Source organism: Macaca nemestrina, chromosome 9 (assembly GCF_043159975.1).
Source record: "Macaca nemestrina isolate mMacNem1 chromosome 9, mMacNem.hap1, whole genome shotgun sequence".
In the NCBI taxonomy this organism is placed as follows: domain Eukaryota; kingdom Metazoa; phylum Chordata; class Mammalia; order Primates; family Cercopithecidae; genus Macaca; species Macaca nemestrina.
This window is the reverse complement of record NC_092133.1, coordinates 86,833,200-86,851,198: the sequence shown is the minus strand read 5'-3', so window position 1 is coordinate 86,851,198 and position 17,999 is coordinate 86,833,200. Positions and strand designations below refer to the sequence as shown.

Here is a 17,999-nt window from a genome sequence, read left to right as displayed (position 1 = left end):
TGAGTGAGTCTACATAGTTTCACATCTCTGCTGCTTTATTTACTAGTCTTGGTTAGCTTACTTAGATGTTCTGTGCTTTGTTTCCCCATCTATAAAAGGAGATAGTAATAGGGTTGTTGAGAGGATTAAATGAATTAATACAAATAAAGCTCTTAGACAGAACCTGTGCAGAATTACCTTCTGAGTTAAAGCTATCAGCCTGTTGGTCTGGAGTTTTGCCAGAAATGTATTTAAATTCATTGAGACCAGGAAGGAATCAAGCAATTCTCAGTACTTTTCCAGCTAACCTCCTAGACTATTTTCTAAAAATATAATCATCTCCTCCCTCCCAAAAAAGATTATTGGCACTCTTAGGTGAGTTAGAACTTTGGATCTCCTCTGTTTCATTCATAATAATTTATATTTTTTATTCAGTAAGTGATCAGGGGAAAAATATTTAATAAGGAAAATAATGTTAACAAATGCTATTAATACAATGAAATTTGTTGTTAATCTAACGTTAAGTCAAGTAAATATCTCAGTGACCATGGTTGAAAGGGAAAGAAAATAATTATGCCTTCTGAATTACAGATGATAGGTTTATCTGTTAACCTTATTAATAGAAAAATACCATTGTTCAGAATTTCTGTGGCATGTATTTTCATCAAGACACACACACACACACACACACACACAGTTATCAAACAGTGAAAACAGAAAATAGAAGCCATATGAGAATCATGATTTATTGCCAAATTTTTTCTACATTTTTCCTCAGATTGCCAACCCTAGCCATAACAAAATTTCATAGATCTTAATTTTTTAAATATTTTGCAATGTTTTTCAACTGTTTTAAAGAATAAAAACTTTCATACTATTTAGAGGAAAAGCAGGTTTCAAACAATATGTTATCTCATTTTAATTTAAATGTGTATATTTACATGTTTGAATAAGGAGGATCAGTACCAAGAATGTTAACAGTAGGCATCTGTTTCTGACTTCTGAGATTTGGGGTGGTTTCACTTTTTGAATAGTTACCTATATTTTCACATTTGTCTACAGTGAAGCACTTGTCATTAAAATAATAAGTAAGGGAATGTCTTTTTACATTGTAGATGTGAAAAACCCTTGACACGATTGCATGTCACTTACGAAGGTACCATAGAAGAAAATGGCAGAGGCATGCTACAGGTAGGTGAATCTCAGTAGTGTCTGTGTATGATTGGGACTTTTTCTTCTCAGACTTCTGACAGCAAAAGAAATTTGAAAAGCTGTTTATTTGTCTCCTAAACTGATTTAATGCAAAGAAGCATGATAGCAGAATGAAGGAAAAACACCAAACAGATCACTTTGACAGCCTTGGTAATGTTGTTATTTACCAGTGTATACTCTCTGTTTCTTACATGTGCTTCTCTCAAAAGCCTTTGACAGAAAGTCCCAAGATCTGGACAGCATCAGCCTCTTGGTTCAGACATTGATTGTAGGTTGACAGTGGAGGAAATTCCCAGGGTATAATCTTGACAGACTGTCACTAAGCATTTTTATTCTTTTTCCTTAAAGGCTCTTCTTGCTCTGCCCTACTTGATGACCAGATTGAGATGTCTTTCAGCCACCAACAGCTTTGTTTAGGTTGAGGGGGCAGACATCTAAAACTGATTTGATAAGAAAGGCCTCTCTCTCTATGTAACAGTTTCATACATGTGAGCTAGCTATGCTTGCTATGTCTTTTCCCTGTTAAAAGCAGGTAATTCTGTCCACCCCTCAATCTTTGTTTATAATCTGTTACTACTTTTACCTTTAAAAAGTATTTTTGGAGAAGGGGGTTAACAACCCCATGTTTAAAATATAGTAATATCTAACCTAACCTTTTGATTTATAGTGCTGCTTTAAAATTCACTAATCAGAGACAGAATGTTAGTGTTTTATGTTCTTATCCCATTTATAAGAGCATTGTAAACTGAGTTTTCTTTGAAAGAAGCTTGTATACCATCTCATTTATATTGATAATAGTTTATTTTTCTTCCTAGATTCTTACTTGGTGCTTATATTGGTTCAGAATCTAAAGAAAGCGGTTGCCTGAAAATGGACTGATTTGTTTGAATAACTTAATGCTTACTATAAAATTTGTGTCTAGTTATTATTTAAATGAAACAGATTCTTTCTTTAAATGGCCTTTTATTTGGACATATTTGTAATTAAAATCTCCAAAGAAACAAGCTACGTTTTATTCTAAACCACCTTCTCCCAGTGGTTATTTGAGCTTATAAATGAAAATACTTAGGATAGCTGAATTAATATTTTTCCTGTGTTACTTTGGAAAAACAAAAACAAAAACAAAACATATTTAAATTTGTATTTACTCCTATACCTTTTTTCTGTTTTAAAACTAATCTTAAAATATGCTTAAATATTGGTTCGAATTAATATCACTTTTTCCCCCACATTCCCCTCTTCATAAAGTTCTTTCCATCTTTAAAGTCTTGGATAAACTGAGAGATTCTTAATACACATGAACTAAACAAAAGTTATGGCTGGTTAGCACCACAGGAATGCTGACCTTTCATTACAATACAATTCAATAAGGAATTATTTGACAACAGTTAAGGTTGAGATCCTCACCACTTCCTTGGAATATACTGTAGATGAAATGTGAGACCTCGATAGATTAAAAGAATACCGTAAGGGCTTCTTGCTATTAATTGTTCTCCCTACCCATGCCATGTCTCCCCAGGAGATCGGGGAATATTGTATTGCAATGTGACACAGCTCCTTGTGTAGCATATAAATTACATTATGCTGAATGGCAACAACAACAAAACCACTCTGAGGAGCATTGTCATTCCTGTCTTTTCATCAAGTTGTAATTCAGAAGCTGAGTAATCTGAACGAGTAGCTTTAAAGTGACTTGGAAAATAACTGGCTAAAAATAAAGATGCACTCCCATTCTTGTTTTCATGTACTGGAACAGGTTTCTCAACTGTTGTAGAGGGTCTTTATTGTTAAGAATTTTTTTAAGTGTAAAACTTTGGTTTTCTAAAAGACTCCGGCTTTTAGAGGCATACTGAGTTTAGTGTTTTTATTTCTGTGCACACCTTTCAAGTTACAAATGTTGGCCTTTTACTCAAAGCATAAACAATAGCATACACATTGAATGTATTTCATGATCATTATCAAGTAGTACATAAGTTGGATAGAGCTTTTTTATTTTTGTTATGTACCTTATTCCAGTAAAAATTAAGTTAGACCAATCTTAAACCTCGTCTGTTTCAAATTCGTAGTCACAATATCATTATACTTCTAGGCACTCAGCCAGTCTCTTAGTTCTCAAGTACAGCCCATTTTATTTCGTTACTGAGTTTCTTCTCTTTCCTTTACCATTTTCCTGTTTGAGGCCCTAGTAGTGATTGTATAAACTATTCAGTACTCACCTAACCAGCCTTTTTACTTTTAGTTTTACACTTTTCCATTTATTCTTTAAACTCTAGCCTGAATTATCTTCCTAAAACATAGGTCCAGGTGTTTCTTGAATCTTTCCCAGAACCTTCAGAGGGAAATTGAGTAAAAATTCCCTAGACCTCAGACCACCTTATCACCAACTATAAGCCTCCAACTACTATACAATGCAGGCAAGCATGAGGAATCTGTTTACCATTCTCCTCATACGGTGATTTACATTTGGTTTTTTTTGCCCTGTGTCCTTGTGCAGCTATGCCCTCAGCCTGCATGTCAGCTGCCACATCCTCTTGTAAAACTTTCCTAGCTTCCTCTCATGCCCCAATTTTAGTTAATTGTATTTTTAGGAAGTATCAAATACATAGTAACAAGCTCTTTAATAATCATCTTCTCATTCTGCTTATGCTCATTCTGACTGCTATCTAAATTGCAAATGCCGTGAGGCCAGGAACCATACATATCTTATTCATCTTTGTATCCAGTGATTCCCAGCACAATACTCAGTAAATATTTGTTGAATTGGACAGTTTAAGCCATGAATCACCCAGTGCCCATAGACCTCATATGTAATAGGTAACTAATTCTAATCAGCAGACTGGTTTCACCAAAATTATTTTCCTATATAAGCTAAAAAGTTACTCTGGTTTTTTAGCATTGGTTTTAGTACTCCAGAATACAAATCCAAATATGCGATTCTCTCTGGTAACTCATTTGAAGTTACTCAGTGGTATGTTTTAGTATTTTCTAAGTTATTCTATGGTAAAAGAAGACTTCTATTAATTTCTGTCTTTTCACATATATTTTTACATATCAAACAATTCATACTCTTGTTTTACTGTTTCGTAAAATAGGCTTCAGATTGTCATTTAGTATCAGTTGCTTTAAAGAACACTGAAGTGTTAAGAAATCATATATTTTAAAATAGTTTGAAAGCATATAAGCCTCGTGGTATTTAGTCAATTCTATTTTACTTGTGTGTATGACTGTGTATATACACAAGTTGTGTGTGTGTGTAATCTAACTCCTAAGATAGTCTCACTAAGGGAAAGATGGTTGCTATTTCTTACATACTGCCTCATGCGGCTGGCATAGTGCTGGACGCGCTGGACAAACGGAAATAATGCCAGCAAGTTGAGTTCGCTTCTCTGGAGGATTGTGTATCTCTTCTTTATTAGTAAGAGTTTGGGGATCCCATCATACTACTACACATGAAGCATAAAAGTTTCCAACCTAATTGGAAATATTAATTTAATTGAATCTTTTTTGCTATACTGGGATTTTTTTTCTTCCTTTTTTCCTTAGTTATATTTAAAAAAAATAGTTTGTAATGTTCATGTAGTTTGGGGTTTGGCGTTGAATTTAGAAGGAAAAAAATTCGATCTCTTTATTCTTACAATAAGGTTGGAAAAGGTTACCCAAAAAGTTGATTACTAAACTTTTCAATTCTTTAGAGCATATGTTTGATTACCATATTACATAAGAAAAGTTTAATTACATTCAAGTTATGTGAAATACATAAAGGGAAATTGACTAGTGAATGGGGGAGAATGACTTTGAAACCTTCCCAGATAAAGACCTCCCTTGATTTGTGGCTCCTGAGACACAAATAGGTTTATAAACAAGAATCTGTATAATACATAATGTTTTGCCTAAAGGCTCCATTTTCCAGATTCCTTCTGTGGTTCTGGGATCCAGATAAATGTGCAGAGGTGTTAACTGCAGTGAGATGGAAAGAGTTTAAGCAACCATAATCTACCCTTCCTGGGAAGGTTACTTATTTGGGAATTGATTTTCATGGGAGAGGAAAAGATGAGAGCTTAGAGACTGTGTGCTGCTTGATCATAGGTATTTTTGACCACTATTTAACATGCTACATTTTCCCTACAGGTGGATTTTGCAAATCGTTTTGTTGGAGGTGGTGTAACCAGTGCAGGACTTGTGCAAGAAGAAATCCGCTTTTTAATCAATCCTGAGTTGATTGTTTCACGGCTCTTCACTGAGGTGCTGGATCACAATGAATGTCTAATTATCACAGGTTAGTTTTGGGAAGCCTGGATAATGGGATAGTCTTCCCCATCTGTGAATATCTGTCATGAAGACTAGAGACTACCCAGTAGAGCTTTTCTCTTCCATGGGCATTAGTCCCAATATTTTTATCATTAATTTATACTTAGTTTTTGAAATTATTACAGCCTTATTTTCCTAATCTTAAGACAGACATCTTATCTTTACCTTTTCTTTCCTGGCATCTTTATCTGAGGAACAGAGATAAAAACTATTCAGTTGCCCCCCAGTTTGAAATTTTATGACATAATAATGCTCTTCAGAAGAATATAGTGATATGCTTCTAGTATGTATTCTATTGTAATTTTTCCATTTGAGAGTGATTTGTTTCTATTAAAAATAATTTTCAAGTGGTTTCTTGTACTTTAGTGTGAAGACAATTGTGTAAATATAAGAAGCACAGGAACAGTATTTAGATAAATCAGTAACCTTTTGTTTACCCTGTTTTGAATCGTAAAAGAAAAAGTTCAATTATCATGGCTAGGCGTCATGGCTTATGCCTGTAATCCTAGCGCTTTGGGAGGCCGAGGCAGAAGGGTCACCTGAGGTCAGGAGTTCAAGACCAGCCTGGCCAACATGACGAAACCCCGTCTCTACTAAAATTACAAAAACTATCCAGGCATGGTGGCAGCCGCCTGTAATCCCAGCTACTCGGGGGGCTGAGGCAGGAGAATTACTTGAACCTGGGAGGTGGAGGTTGCAGTGAGCTGAGATCACGCCACTGTACTCCAGCCAGGGCAACAGAGCAAGACTCCATCTAAAAAAAAAAAAAAAAAGTCTGATTATCTTGGTGTTTCTTCTTGATTTCTTTACGTTAATATGGGAGGAGAAGGGGGGAAATTTAGTCAAATATATGCTTTAGATCTGTTATAGAGATTTAATTTTTTTGTTTCTTTAGACTGAGATATCACTATGTAACAGTATTTTCTTGTGAATAAGCTATCAATAAAAATTACCTCATATCTCTTAAGAAACTCTTAATCAGGCACCATATGTAAGTTGAGTCTTTTATCCAAGTACGTAAAAGAATATTCCCACATAAGTGCCATTAATGCACCATCAGTTGCTGGTACTGTTTTTCCTGCACATGTGGATTTTTTTATTTCCACTTAGAATCTGTTACTGCTTGGAGATGAGTGTAGGGGTCTAAACACTCACCTGGGTTGTAGAATTTAGTTTATTGTTATTCCCAAAGATTATAGTAGGAGAAAAAACATCCCCATGAGTTATATAAAATGTGTACCCAACCACATGACCTCCAAAGACATACATGACAAAACTTACTCCAAAGTCTAATCTTGAAGCCACACTGTGCCTCAGATAGATTTGTAGACCACCTTCAGAAGAGTATATTTTCTTTCTTATGTTTTGCTTTTAAGATTCACTTTCACTTTCAACGATTTGAATATGGTGTGTCTACATGTGGATCTCTTTGACTTTAGCCTACTTGAAGTTTTTTGAACCTCTTGAATGTTTAGATTAATGTTTGTTGTATTTGGTAAATGTTGGGCCATTATTTCTTCAAATATTTGTTCTTCCCCTTTCCTCATCTTCTGAAACTCCCAAATTATGTGTCTGTTGATTCACGTGATGTTCCACGGGTCTTAGAAGCTCTGTTTATTTTTCTTCATTCTTTATTATTCTTGTTCCTCAGACTCAATCTTAATCGACCTGTCTTCAAGTTCACTGATTGTTTTTTCTGCTTGCTCTAAACTGCTTTCAATCTCACTGGTGAATTTTTTATTTCAGTTATTGTGCTTTTCAATTACAAATTTCTGTTTATTTTTTATAATTTATATCCCTTTATTAATATTCTCTATTTGAGAGATATCATTCTTATACTTTAGTTCTTTAGACATAGTTTTCTTTAGTTGTTTGAGTATATTTTAAATAGCTGATGTAAATTCTTTGTCTACTAAGTCCAACATAGGGCTCCCCAGGGGCATTAGTAATCACTGCTTTTTTTTCTGAGTATGGGTCATACTTTTTCATTTCTTTCCATGTCTCCTAATTTTCGTTTAAGACTGGACATTTAAAATAATGTAGTGTGACCCTGGAAATCAGATTTTCTCTTTTCATCACAGTTCATCTTTCTTGCTGTTTTTTTCAATGACTTTTCTAAACTAATTTTGTGATGGCTGTGTTCTTTCTGTATGTGGCCAGTGAAGTCCCCGCTCGTTAGATTAGTAGTCAGCTAACACTTTAACAGAGTTCCTTAAATGCCTGAAACTAATAAGTCTCTCAGTCTTTGTTGAAGGGATGTATATGCAGGTGCGGCCTACCTTCAACACTACACCAAGCAGTTGATACCTCTGCCTTAGCCTTCACTTCCTGTCAAGGTCAGGCAGAGGAGAGAGCTGAGGGCTTTCTCTGGTTTTTCCTGAGCATTCATATGGCCATGAGCACACATGAGCCCTCTAGATTCCTTCTTGTTTTAATATATTAGAACTTTTCAAAGCCCTTTGTGGACATCTCATTCTTCAGCTTTTCCTTTGAAGCTTTTGGTTAGCCTATTGTTTGCCCCAGCTTTTGGCCACCACCTCAGGAAGTCTTAGTGTTAAACAATGCCTGTAATTGTTTTCATCAAACCCTCACAAGAATTAGGCTTTTCCTACTGGGCAAGCTCCAAGTCCTGTAAAGTAAAGACAGCCTTCTGAGCGGGGCCCTCCAGGGGACCACCAGACAGGTCAAATAATGATAGTTCTCTGAGAATTGGGCTTTGAAGGAGCTTTCTTTTGCCCCCTCTGATGGCTGCTGATTTTCACTGTGATTCAGGAATGTTAGTTTTTAAGGCCGAGATGGAGCTTGGGAGAGTGGGATGGGAATAAGGCAAATGAAACACTACAAAATTTACTGTTTTTACCAAGATTCAGCTGGTTTTTCTTGAATAAACACTCCCTGGATTGCTGCAAGCCTTTGGCTACTTTTCAGTTGATTCTCACAGTGCTCATCACAGTGTTCCCATGGCTTTCATGGAGGAGAGAGTTTTCAGAGGTTTTTACTGCACCATTTTTGACTGATGTCTTTTTATCTTTTGTAAGCACCCGTTGATAAAGGAGCTTTCAATGAGTTAATCTACACCATTTAGACATCCTGTGTAAATTTTTATCCCCGTGATTCTGCTGTTTTGGTGAAATAAAGCCAAAAAAAAAAATTGTAAATTGTCTGACTTTATGTAGGAAATTAAGATTGGAACTTCCGCAAAGGAATTTTTTTTCCTAGATAGAGCCTCAGTCAGCCATTTGAAGTTAGTGACTTGGAGTACTGCATCCAGAATTCTGAGATTATGATCCAAATTAAACTGAAATGGAAAGATAAACTCCTTTCATACTCAACACTTCCTCAACTCACATTTTGGCCATCTGTCTGCATTTGTTAGTTATCATGGATACACATGGGAAGTTACAGTTGGGCAAGGTACTAAGAGAGATGAGATTGCGAGGAATTACAGAACAAAAAAACTGGCATAAATCTATTGTTGGGCAACCAACACTTTGGCTGTTGCTCTCATACTATTGTAGGGAAGCTCTGCAGGTTTGGAATGTGACTGTCTTCATCATTTACATACATCAAATAATACTTTAAAAGATTACTATTCCGGCTGGGTGCAGTGGCTCACGCCTGTAATCCCAGACCTTGGGAGGCCGAGGCGGGTGGATCATGAGGTCATGAGATCGAGACCATCCTGGCTAACACAGTGAAACCCTGTCTCTACTAAAAAAACAAAAAAATTAGCCAGGCCTGGTGGCGGGTGCCTGTAGTCCCAGCTACTCCGGAGGCTGAGGCAGGAGAATGGCGTGAACCCGGAAGGTGGAGCTTGCAGTGGATCGCACCACTGTGCTCCAGCCTGGGCAACAGAGCAAGACTCCGTCTCAAAAAAAAAAAATTTTTTTTTTTTAACTGTTAAGGTAGATTTGGACTGAAGACTAGAACAAAATATCCCATCAGTTTTTAAGATGAATTTACATTCTTGAAATAAAAAACTTGATAAAATGCATTTAAACTTAAAGCTAACTTGTTTCATTTGTTTAATTTCTCTAGAAAGTAGTAAGAACTGGGCCGGGCAAGGTGGCCGACACCTGTAATCCCAGCACTTTGGGAGGCCGAGGCTGGGGGAGATCACGAGGTCAGGAGATTGAGACCATGCTGGCTAACATAGTGAAACCCCATCTCTACTAAAAATACAAAAAATTAGCCAGGCATGGTAGCATGAGCCTGTAATCCCAGCTACTTGGGAGGCTGAGGCAGGAGAATGGTTTGAGCGTGGGAGGCAGAGGTTGCAGTGAGACGAAATTGTGCCACTGCACTCCAGCCTGTGTGACAGAGCAAGACTCCATCTCAAAAAAAAAAGAAAAAAAGAAAGAAAGTAGTCAGTACTTTGTCATCCTCCATTAATGTTGTTAATGTAAATAAAGGATGTCATTTTCCTTGGGAATAAAACAGGAATGTTAAGAGGAAAACGTTAGAATATTTTCTTTTTTTAAAGATAATTTGTCCCCAGTCTAAAAACGGATTCTAATCTCCTTTCGTGTAATCTCTAAACGTTCCTGCAGCTATTGTAAAATGAATGGAAAATTGCAGATCCATGACTCACCTTCAGATCTGTAATTACCTCAGGCTAAGGACATACGGGGTGACTTTTAACTCAGCATTTTCTCCCACATCCACTTAACTTTATTATAGTGCCTCCTAATTAATATCTGTGATGTGATGTTACCTTAATGGAAATGGCCATTTCATCATCTATTTGATGTCTGGACTTCTGCCATCTCCCTCCTTAGGAGACTCTTAGCCATGCACTGCAATCTGTCTGCCTGATCAATTCCATTCCTTCAATGATGCATCCAGCTCAGTGAGCTAATGGCTGTGACTGTGCTGCCTGAATCTGTAGAAGAGTTTGAGAAATTGGAAATAAATTAAATTTATCATCATTATGGGATATCTGGTTGGTATCAGTCTTTTAAATGACTATGAAACAGGTCATGCAAACAGGCAAATACTTTTATACAGACAGTGTTATCCCTCTGTTTGTTGTGATCCTCCTTGGGGCAGCCATGAGTTAAAAACCTTTCAGTAAGTATAGATAGAGGGAAAGAGTTAAAATTCCAGTCTTCCCATTTCTTCTTCTTTTTTTCCCCTCTTATTTGTTTCTATACAACATCCAGAAAATAGTTTCAATACTAAAGGGTGTTAAGTTTTCTGAGAGTTGTTTTTCTGCTTCTGTTTGGTGAGCACATAAACCAGATGCCTAGGCATGAAACCTACTGGGCAGAGTATTCGTATATTTAACATAAAACCTGCCGCTAGTGAATCAGATTATCCCAGACATCACAAATCTTTACATCTTTTCTGAGTGTCAGCAGAGCTGATAGAAATGATAACAAGTAGACACCATCGCTTATAGTAGTGGTGACATCTTCTAGAGTTACAGTATTTGAGGTGCCTGTTAAGACACCAGCTCATTGCGAAAGGTCCAAATTCAGTTAGAGCTTTCCAAAAATGTTTGGAAATTAAACATTTTTATGCTTGTCTTTTCTATGTTTTTAATAATCATTAGAATTAAAAGCAAGAGTTTTCTATCTACTGCATAATCACTACTGTTTGAGTGATGCTAATAAAATTTGGGTAAAATGGTGTTTATACAAACCTGCTTTCAACAACCCATTGATAAGTAGAATTTTTTTTAATCTCCAAATATTTTTGTCCCATGTTCATTACAAACTCTTATTCCTAATAAGGGAAAATAACCATGTTTCTTACTACTAAATCTAAAAAATCATAGAGATCATGCACTCTTCATAAGATTTTAATGGATTCCTTCTAGTTTCTTCCTTAAGTGAAGGTCTTTGACTGTGAAGTTTTAAAGGCCCATCTCTAGTGAGAGCTATCACAAAGGTCATTCAGTCTTCTGTCTCAGTAGCTGTTACCAGTTTACCTTTATATTTTCACCATAGTTCATTAATTTACATTTTAAACAAGTTAAAGGCATTCACTTTTTTCAAAGGATACAGTTGGCATGTTAAAAGGTGTCTACTTAGAAAACCCAGGATTTAACTTGTTTGGCACAAAAGTGTTTGTATGTATATTTTTTTATTTCCCATAAAGGAGGGAAGGAAGTAAATCTAACCTTGTTCCTCTTAGAAAAGAACACTGAAACTATATTAACCTGAAGTAGAATTATGATAATTGATATTTCATATTTTTCAGCCACTTTCTTTTAAAAAGACAGAACAAGTATTTGTTTTCTGAGTTAACAGATCAGAATAGGCAGTTTGTCTTTTTATGAACAGGAAAAACAAAGCTTGTCTACTGCTAGGCAGAAAACAGAAAAGAAGGAGTAGTCCTTGCTGTCTCGTTTCCTATCAGGCAAGTAGACCAGGTTGCTTTTCACCCCCGTGTAAATAGAATCACATATCTGTGATTTCTCTACCCCCTTAAAAAATTTAAGTCTGATGACACCAATATTGATGGTTTTGAATGAATTTTTTACTTGTCTTATTTAGTTTTCCAAGGAATTCTATGATGTAAACAAAATAAGAATTACTAAGAACCCTGAATTTCAGATGATGAAATGATGTCCAGTGAGGTTTGGTTATCTAAGGTCACCTAGCTAGTAAAGATTCACTTCGAGTTTCTCATGTTTCCTAATCTCAGTGCAGTGCTCTTTTTACCATACCATGCATTTATTGTAGATGTGAATTTTTAGTATGCATCAATTATGTAGTGCCTTCAGATTATTTCTGGACTTATTATTTTAATATCAGTTAAATTTCTTTGACTCATTAATTATTATGTTTGTTCAGGAAGTTCTTACTCAACTGCTTTTATATTCTTGCATTACAAGATGCTAATGTAGATTAAAATGTTATTTGTTTTTTCCTTTTTTAAGACACAGGATCTTGCTTTGTCACCCAGGCTGGGTTATAGTGGCACAATCATAGCTCACTGTTACCTCAAACTCCTGAGCTCAAGGGATCCTCCCACCTCAGACTCCTGAGTAGCACGAACTGCAGACTCACACCACTGCACCCAGCTAATTTTTTTTTTAATTTTCAGTGGAAATGAGATCTCACTCTGTTGCCCAGGCTGGTCTGAAAACTCCTGGGCTCAGGCAATCCTCCTGCCTCAGCCTCTCAAAATGCTAGGCTTACAGGCATGAGCCAACACACCCTGCCTATAATTTATAATCCCTGCCCTTGAGGAGCTGAGAATCTAGTGAGGGAGTCAGATTCCATTTCTTAAGACAGATTTATTGAGGTATAATTGACATAAAATAAACTGTTTGTTTAAAGTATACAATTGCATAAGTTTGGACATATGACTACACTCATGAAGCTATCTTTTATCTTTTCATTGTTTTTTATTTTGAGTTTTGAAAGCTGTGTATATTTTGGGTATAAATCCTTTATCAGATATTTGTGTCATGTCTTTTCATTCTCTTCACAGTGACTTTTGAAACACAGAAGTTTTAAGTTTTGAAGTAAGCTTATTAATGTGTTGTTTTTGTTCTTCCTGTTTTGGTTGCTATAGCTTTATAATAAGTCTTAAAATCAGGTAGTATGGGTCCTTCAACTTTTTTCTCCTTCAGAGTTGTTTTGCCGAGTTTTAGAATCAGTATTTCAATGTTTACCAAAACAGCTGCTGGAATTTTGAGAATACTTTGAATCTATAGATCTATTTGGGGAGAATTGACATCTTAACAATGTTTTGTCTTTGACACATGTCTAGGATATATGTCTCTGTTTATTCATGTCAGTTTTTCTCACTAGTATTTTATAGTCTTCATTGTATAATTCTTCCCCATTTTGTCAGATTTATCCATAAGTATTTCATAATTTTGTTGCTGTTGTAAATTTTTTTTAATTTCTGTTTTTATTCATTACTACTATGTGGAAATACATTTGATTTTCAGATTACAATTCAATATGTTAAGTGCTCTACTAATGTTATGTGCAAAGTACCTTGGGAGCATGGAGGAGGAACAATCAACCCTACTTATGGTGACAAGGAACACTTCATAAAAGAAATAACATAAATTTTCTAGTTATTTTCTTGATTTTTAGTATGAATATCTTGCCCAGAATTCTAGATAAATGTGTAATAATTAAAATACAAATTATTTTTAGAAACAGTATACTAAATAATAGACTGGTAATTCTAGTATTGAGTTTAAATCTTTGAGCTTTTGATTCTGGAAATTTTTAATCATATATGAAAATAGAGTATTTTCATAGCTTTATTTATATTATGTGGTTTTTTATTGTTTTTTTTTTGTTTGTTTGTTTTGAGACAGAGTCTCACTCTGTCACCAGGCTGGAGTGCAGTGGCGCCATCTCGGCTTACTGCAACCTCCACCTTCCGGCTTCAAGTAATTCTCTTGCCTCAGCCTCCTGAGTAGCTGGGACTACAGGTGCATGCCACCACACCCAGCTAATTTTGTGTATTTTTAGTAGAGATGAGGTTTCACCATGTTGGCCATGATGGTCTCGATCTCTTGACCTTGTGATCCTCCCGCCTTGGTCTCCCAAAGTGCTGGGATTACAGGTGTGAGCTACCCTGCCCAGCTTTATATTATGTGTTTTTATGTGTATACATATGAAATTTCAGACTTACAGAAAAGTTGCAAGAGTAATACGTGGAATTTCCATTTACTCTTTACTCAGATTCACAGAAAAGTTGAAAGAATAATACATGGAATTTCCATATAGTCTTTACTGAAATTCAACAGTTTACATTTTTGTCCCATCTACTTCATCATTTTGTCTATTTTCTTTTCTTGAATTGTTTAAGAATATATTGGAGATACTGTGACCTTTTACCCCTAAATACTTTGTTGTATATTTCCTAAGAACTAGGACATTGTCTTACATCAGCACAGCACAGTTATCAAAATCAGGAAATTTAATTTGATACAGTACTGTTAGTTAATCTACATTATAATATAATTTTGTTATTCCAATTATGACCTTTGTAGCTTTCTTTCCAGTCTTCAATTAGTCCAGGCTCATACCTTGGTATTCTTTAAACTGGAACCATGTTCTCAGCCTTTCCTTGTGTTCATTCACCTTGATATTTCTAAAGTGGATAGGCTAGTTATTTTGTAGATTGTCCTTCTTGTGTTTGCCCACTGCTTCTTCCTAATTAGGTTCAGGTTATTCATTTTGGTAGGAATCCCACTGAAGTGATACTGTTTTCTATTTAGTATACTTATTTATTAATATTATTTATTAATATATATAGAAGTATAGACACTTGCATTCTTATTGTATTCAGTGGATTATGATCCATTGCTTATTATCTGATGCTAAATTGTCCCATATTCAATCAGTGGGAATGCCTTCAAACTATTGTGTGCCTTTGACATGTGCCCATCATTCTTTAATGCACTTTCTTCTTTGAGCATCTGCATCTTTTTAGCACAAAAAGATGTTGTAGGCTTATCTTGTATATTCCCTGCACCAACTCTGGAATCAACCATTTCTGCAGGTGGTCCTGGATTTTTGTTAGTTTTTGGAAGCCAAGATTTGGACTAGAACATATGTTACACCACACACACACACACACACACACACACACACACAAAACTGTGAATTTATATCGATACCTCCCATTCTTAACCAGCATCACAGCCTATATTGTACTCTTTCCCCCTTTCCATAATTGGAACTCTCTTCCCCAACTGTGAAGAATGTGGCTCCCAATATCTTCAATTTTTTTCCTTTGTTTAAGCCTAATATATACAAAAGGTGGTTTCAGAACTTCTAAACCATGCCCCTGCAGAAAGTAAACCTGTTAAATGGAGTTCAATATTTGTTTACAGTTCTTTTATTTTTGAAGTAAAATTTACACACATTGAAGTATACAGTGTTAAATGGATAATATGGTGAGTTTTGGCAAATAGATATGCTTTTATATCCCACACCCCTATCAAGACATTTAAAAAAAAAAAATGTCTATCACCTCAAAAACTTCCCTTGAGCCCTTTTCTGGTCAGTCCCCAAACCCAGAAACAACCATAATTTTTATTCTTTTCATTATAAATTACTTTTTTCTTTTTTTTTTTGAATGTCATGTAAATATATATCATACACACTTCTGTATCTTGCTTCTTTTGCTTAGCATAATGTGAGATTTATCTTTGTTTTTTAATATATCAGTGGTTCTATCCCTTTTATTACTAAGGAGTATTCCTTTGTGTGATCATGGCAAATGTTTTATTAATTTTTTATCAATAGTTGGATTGTTTCACTTTAGTTTTGTGATAGTCTTTTTTTTTGTAATGTCAACTTAGCTAGGCTACAGCCCCCAGTTGTTCTGTCAAACACTAATTTGGGTATTGCTGTGAAAGTATTTTATAGATGTAATCAAAGTCTACAAGTAAAGGAGTTAATCTAATTACATTCAATAAGCATTTTTTTTTCCTTTGAGACAAAGTCTCAACTCTGTCGCCCAGGCTGGAGTACAGTGGTGTGACCTTGGCTCACTGCAACCTCTGTGCTGCCCCTGCCTCTGCCTCCCAAGTAGCTGGGATTACAGGTGCCTGCCACCATGTTCAGCTAATTTTTGTAATTTTAGTAGGAACTGAGTTTCACCACGTTGGCTAGGCTGGTCTCGAACTACTGACCTCAAGTGATCTGCCCACCTCAGCCTCCCAAAGTGCTGGGATTACAGGCGTGAGCCACTGTGTTTGGCTACATTCAATATGATTTGCATTAAATAAGTGATAATCTGCCTGGGCCTGATTCAGTCCAGTGGAAGGCCTTAAGAGCAGAGCTGAGGCTTCTCTGAAGAGGAGATTCATTCTGTGCACTGCTGCTTCACCCATGCCTGAGAGTTCCTGTGCACCCTTTGGACCTGACTAGTCAGCTCCTCAATTGTGTAGGCCAATTTTTGGCAATAAATCTCTTCATATATATGTCCTACTGGTTCCATTTCTCTGGTTGAACAATGACTGATACAAATCTATTATAAATAAAGCTGCTATGAACATAATTCTTTGCAGTTTTTGTGAGCACACATTTTCAGTATTTGTTTAGTAGTAGTATTCTCTGCAGTTTTTGTGAGCACATATTTTCAATATTTGTTTAGTAGATATCTAGGGATGGAAGTTCTAGGTCAAAGAATATGTGTATATTTAATTTTATAAGGGATTGCCAAACTCTTTTCCAAAATTGTTACACCAATTTATGTTCTACGAGCAATATATTATGAGATTTCCACTTCTTCTGCATCCTCGTCAACATTTAGTGTTGTCACTCTTTTTTTATTATTTTTTATTTTAGCCTCTCTTTTGAGTGTATGGTGGGTTCTCACTGTGATTTTTTTTTATTTGCATTTCTCTGATGACTAATAATGTTGAGCAATATTTCATGTGGTTGTTAGCCAGTTGTATATCTTCCTGTGTGAAGTTTATATTCAAGTCTTCTGTCCATTTTTCTAAATTGGGTTGTGGTTTTATATAGACATGTAGGAGTTCGTCACATATTCTGAACACAAGTCCTTTGTCAGATATTTGATTTGCAAATATTTTTTCTCCAGTCTTGTCTAAGCATTTTCCTGAAGGTGTTTTTTCATTGTTTGTTTGTTTGTTGTTTTTGTTTTGTTTTTTTGAGATGGAGTCTCGCTCTGTCACCCAGGCCAGAGGGCAGTGGCATGATCTCAGCTCAGTGCAACCTCCACCTCCCAGGTTCAAGCAGTTCTCCTGCCTTAGCCTCCCGAGTAGCTGGGATTACAGGTGCACGCCACCATGCCTGGCTAGTTTTTGTATTTTTAGTAGAGACAAGGTTTCACCCTGTTGTCTAGGCTGGTCTGAAACTCCTGACTTCAAGTGATCCACCCGCCTCAGCTTCCTAAAGTGCTGGAATTACAGGCATGAGCCACGGCGCTCAGCCCTGAAGGTTTTGATGACCAGAAGTATTTAATTTTGCTTATTCTAGTTTTTGTTTTGTAAATTTTTAAAAAACTTTTAACTAAAAAGTAAACTTTAATGTTGTCCCATCTACTTCATCATTTTGTCTATTTTCTTTTCTTGAATTGTTTAAGAATATATTGGAGATACTGTGACCTTTTACCCCTAAATACTTTGTTGTATATTTCCTAAGAACTAGGACATTGTCTTACATCAGCACAGCACAGTTATCAAAATCAGGAAATTTAATTTGAAAAGACAGAAAAGATCACACGCAAGGCTGTCACTTCACACTTGGAAGGTGACCTTCCAAGTACCCTTGCACAGTGGCCGGGCAGAGGCGCTCCTCACTTCGGAGACGGGGCGGCGGCCGGGCAGAGGCGCTCCTTACTTCCCAGACAGTGGGGCGGCCGGGCAGAGGCGCTCCTCACTTCCCAGTCAGTTGGGCGGCGGGGCAGAGGCACTCCTTACTTCCCAGGCGGTTGCCAGTTGAGCAGAGGCGCGCCTCACTTCCTGGACAGGGCAGCAGCCTGGCAGAGGCACTCCTCACTTCCCAGACGGTTGGCAGCTGGGCAGAGGCGCTCCTCACTTCCCG

The 17,999-nt window shown here is 36.4% G+C and overlaps 1 protein-coding gene across 5 annotated transcripts in view; it reads left to right on the top strand.

Moving 5' to 3' along the window:
• LOC105486617 (poly(ADP-ribose) glycohydrolase) overlaps nucleotides 1–17,999 on the top strand; it is a 135,586-nt gene that overhangs the window by 88,556 nt on the left and 29,031 nt on the right. For all 5 annotated transcript variants that reach the window (XM_011749547.3, XM_071069999.1, XM_071069996.1 and 2 more), the window contains 2 exons: nucleotides 1,095–1,170; nucleotides 5,320–5,467. In XM_011749547.3, the coding sequence (XP_011747849.1) occupies nucleotides 1,095–1,170; nucleotides 5,320–5,467 (224 nt within the window). The remainder of the gene's footprint in view (nucleotides 1–1,094; nucleotides 1,171–5,319; nucleotides 5,468–17,999) is intronic.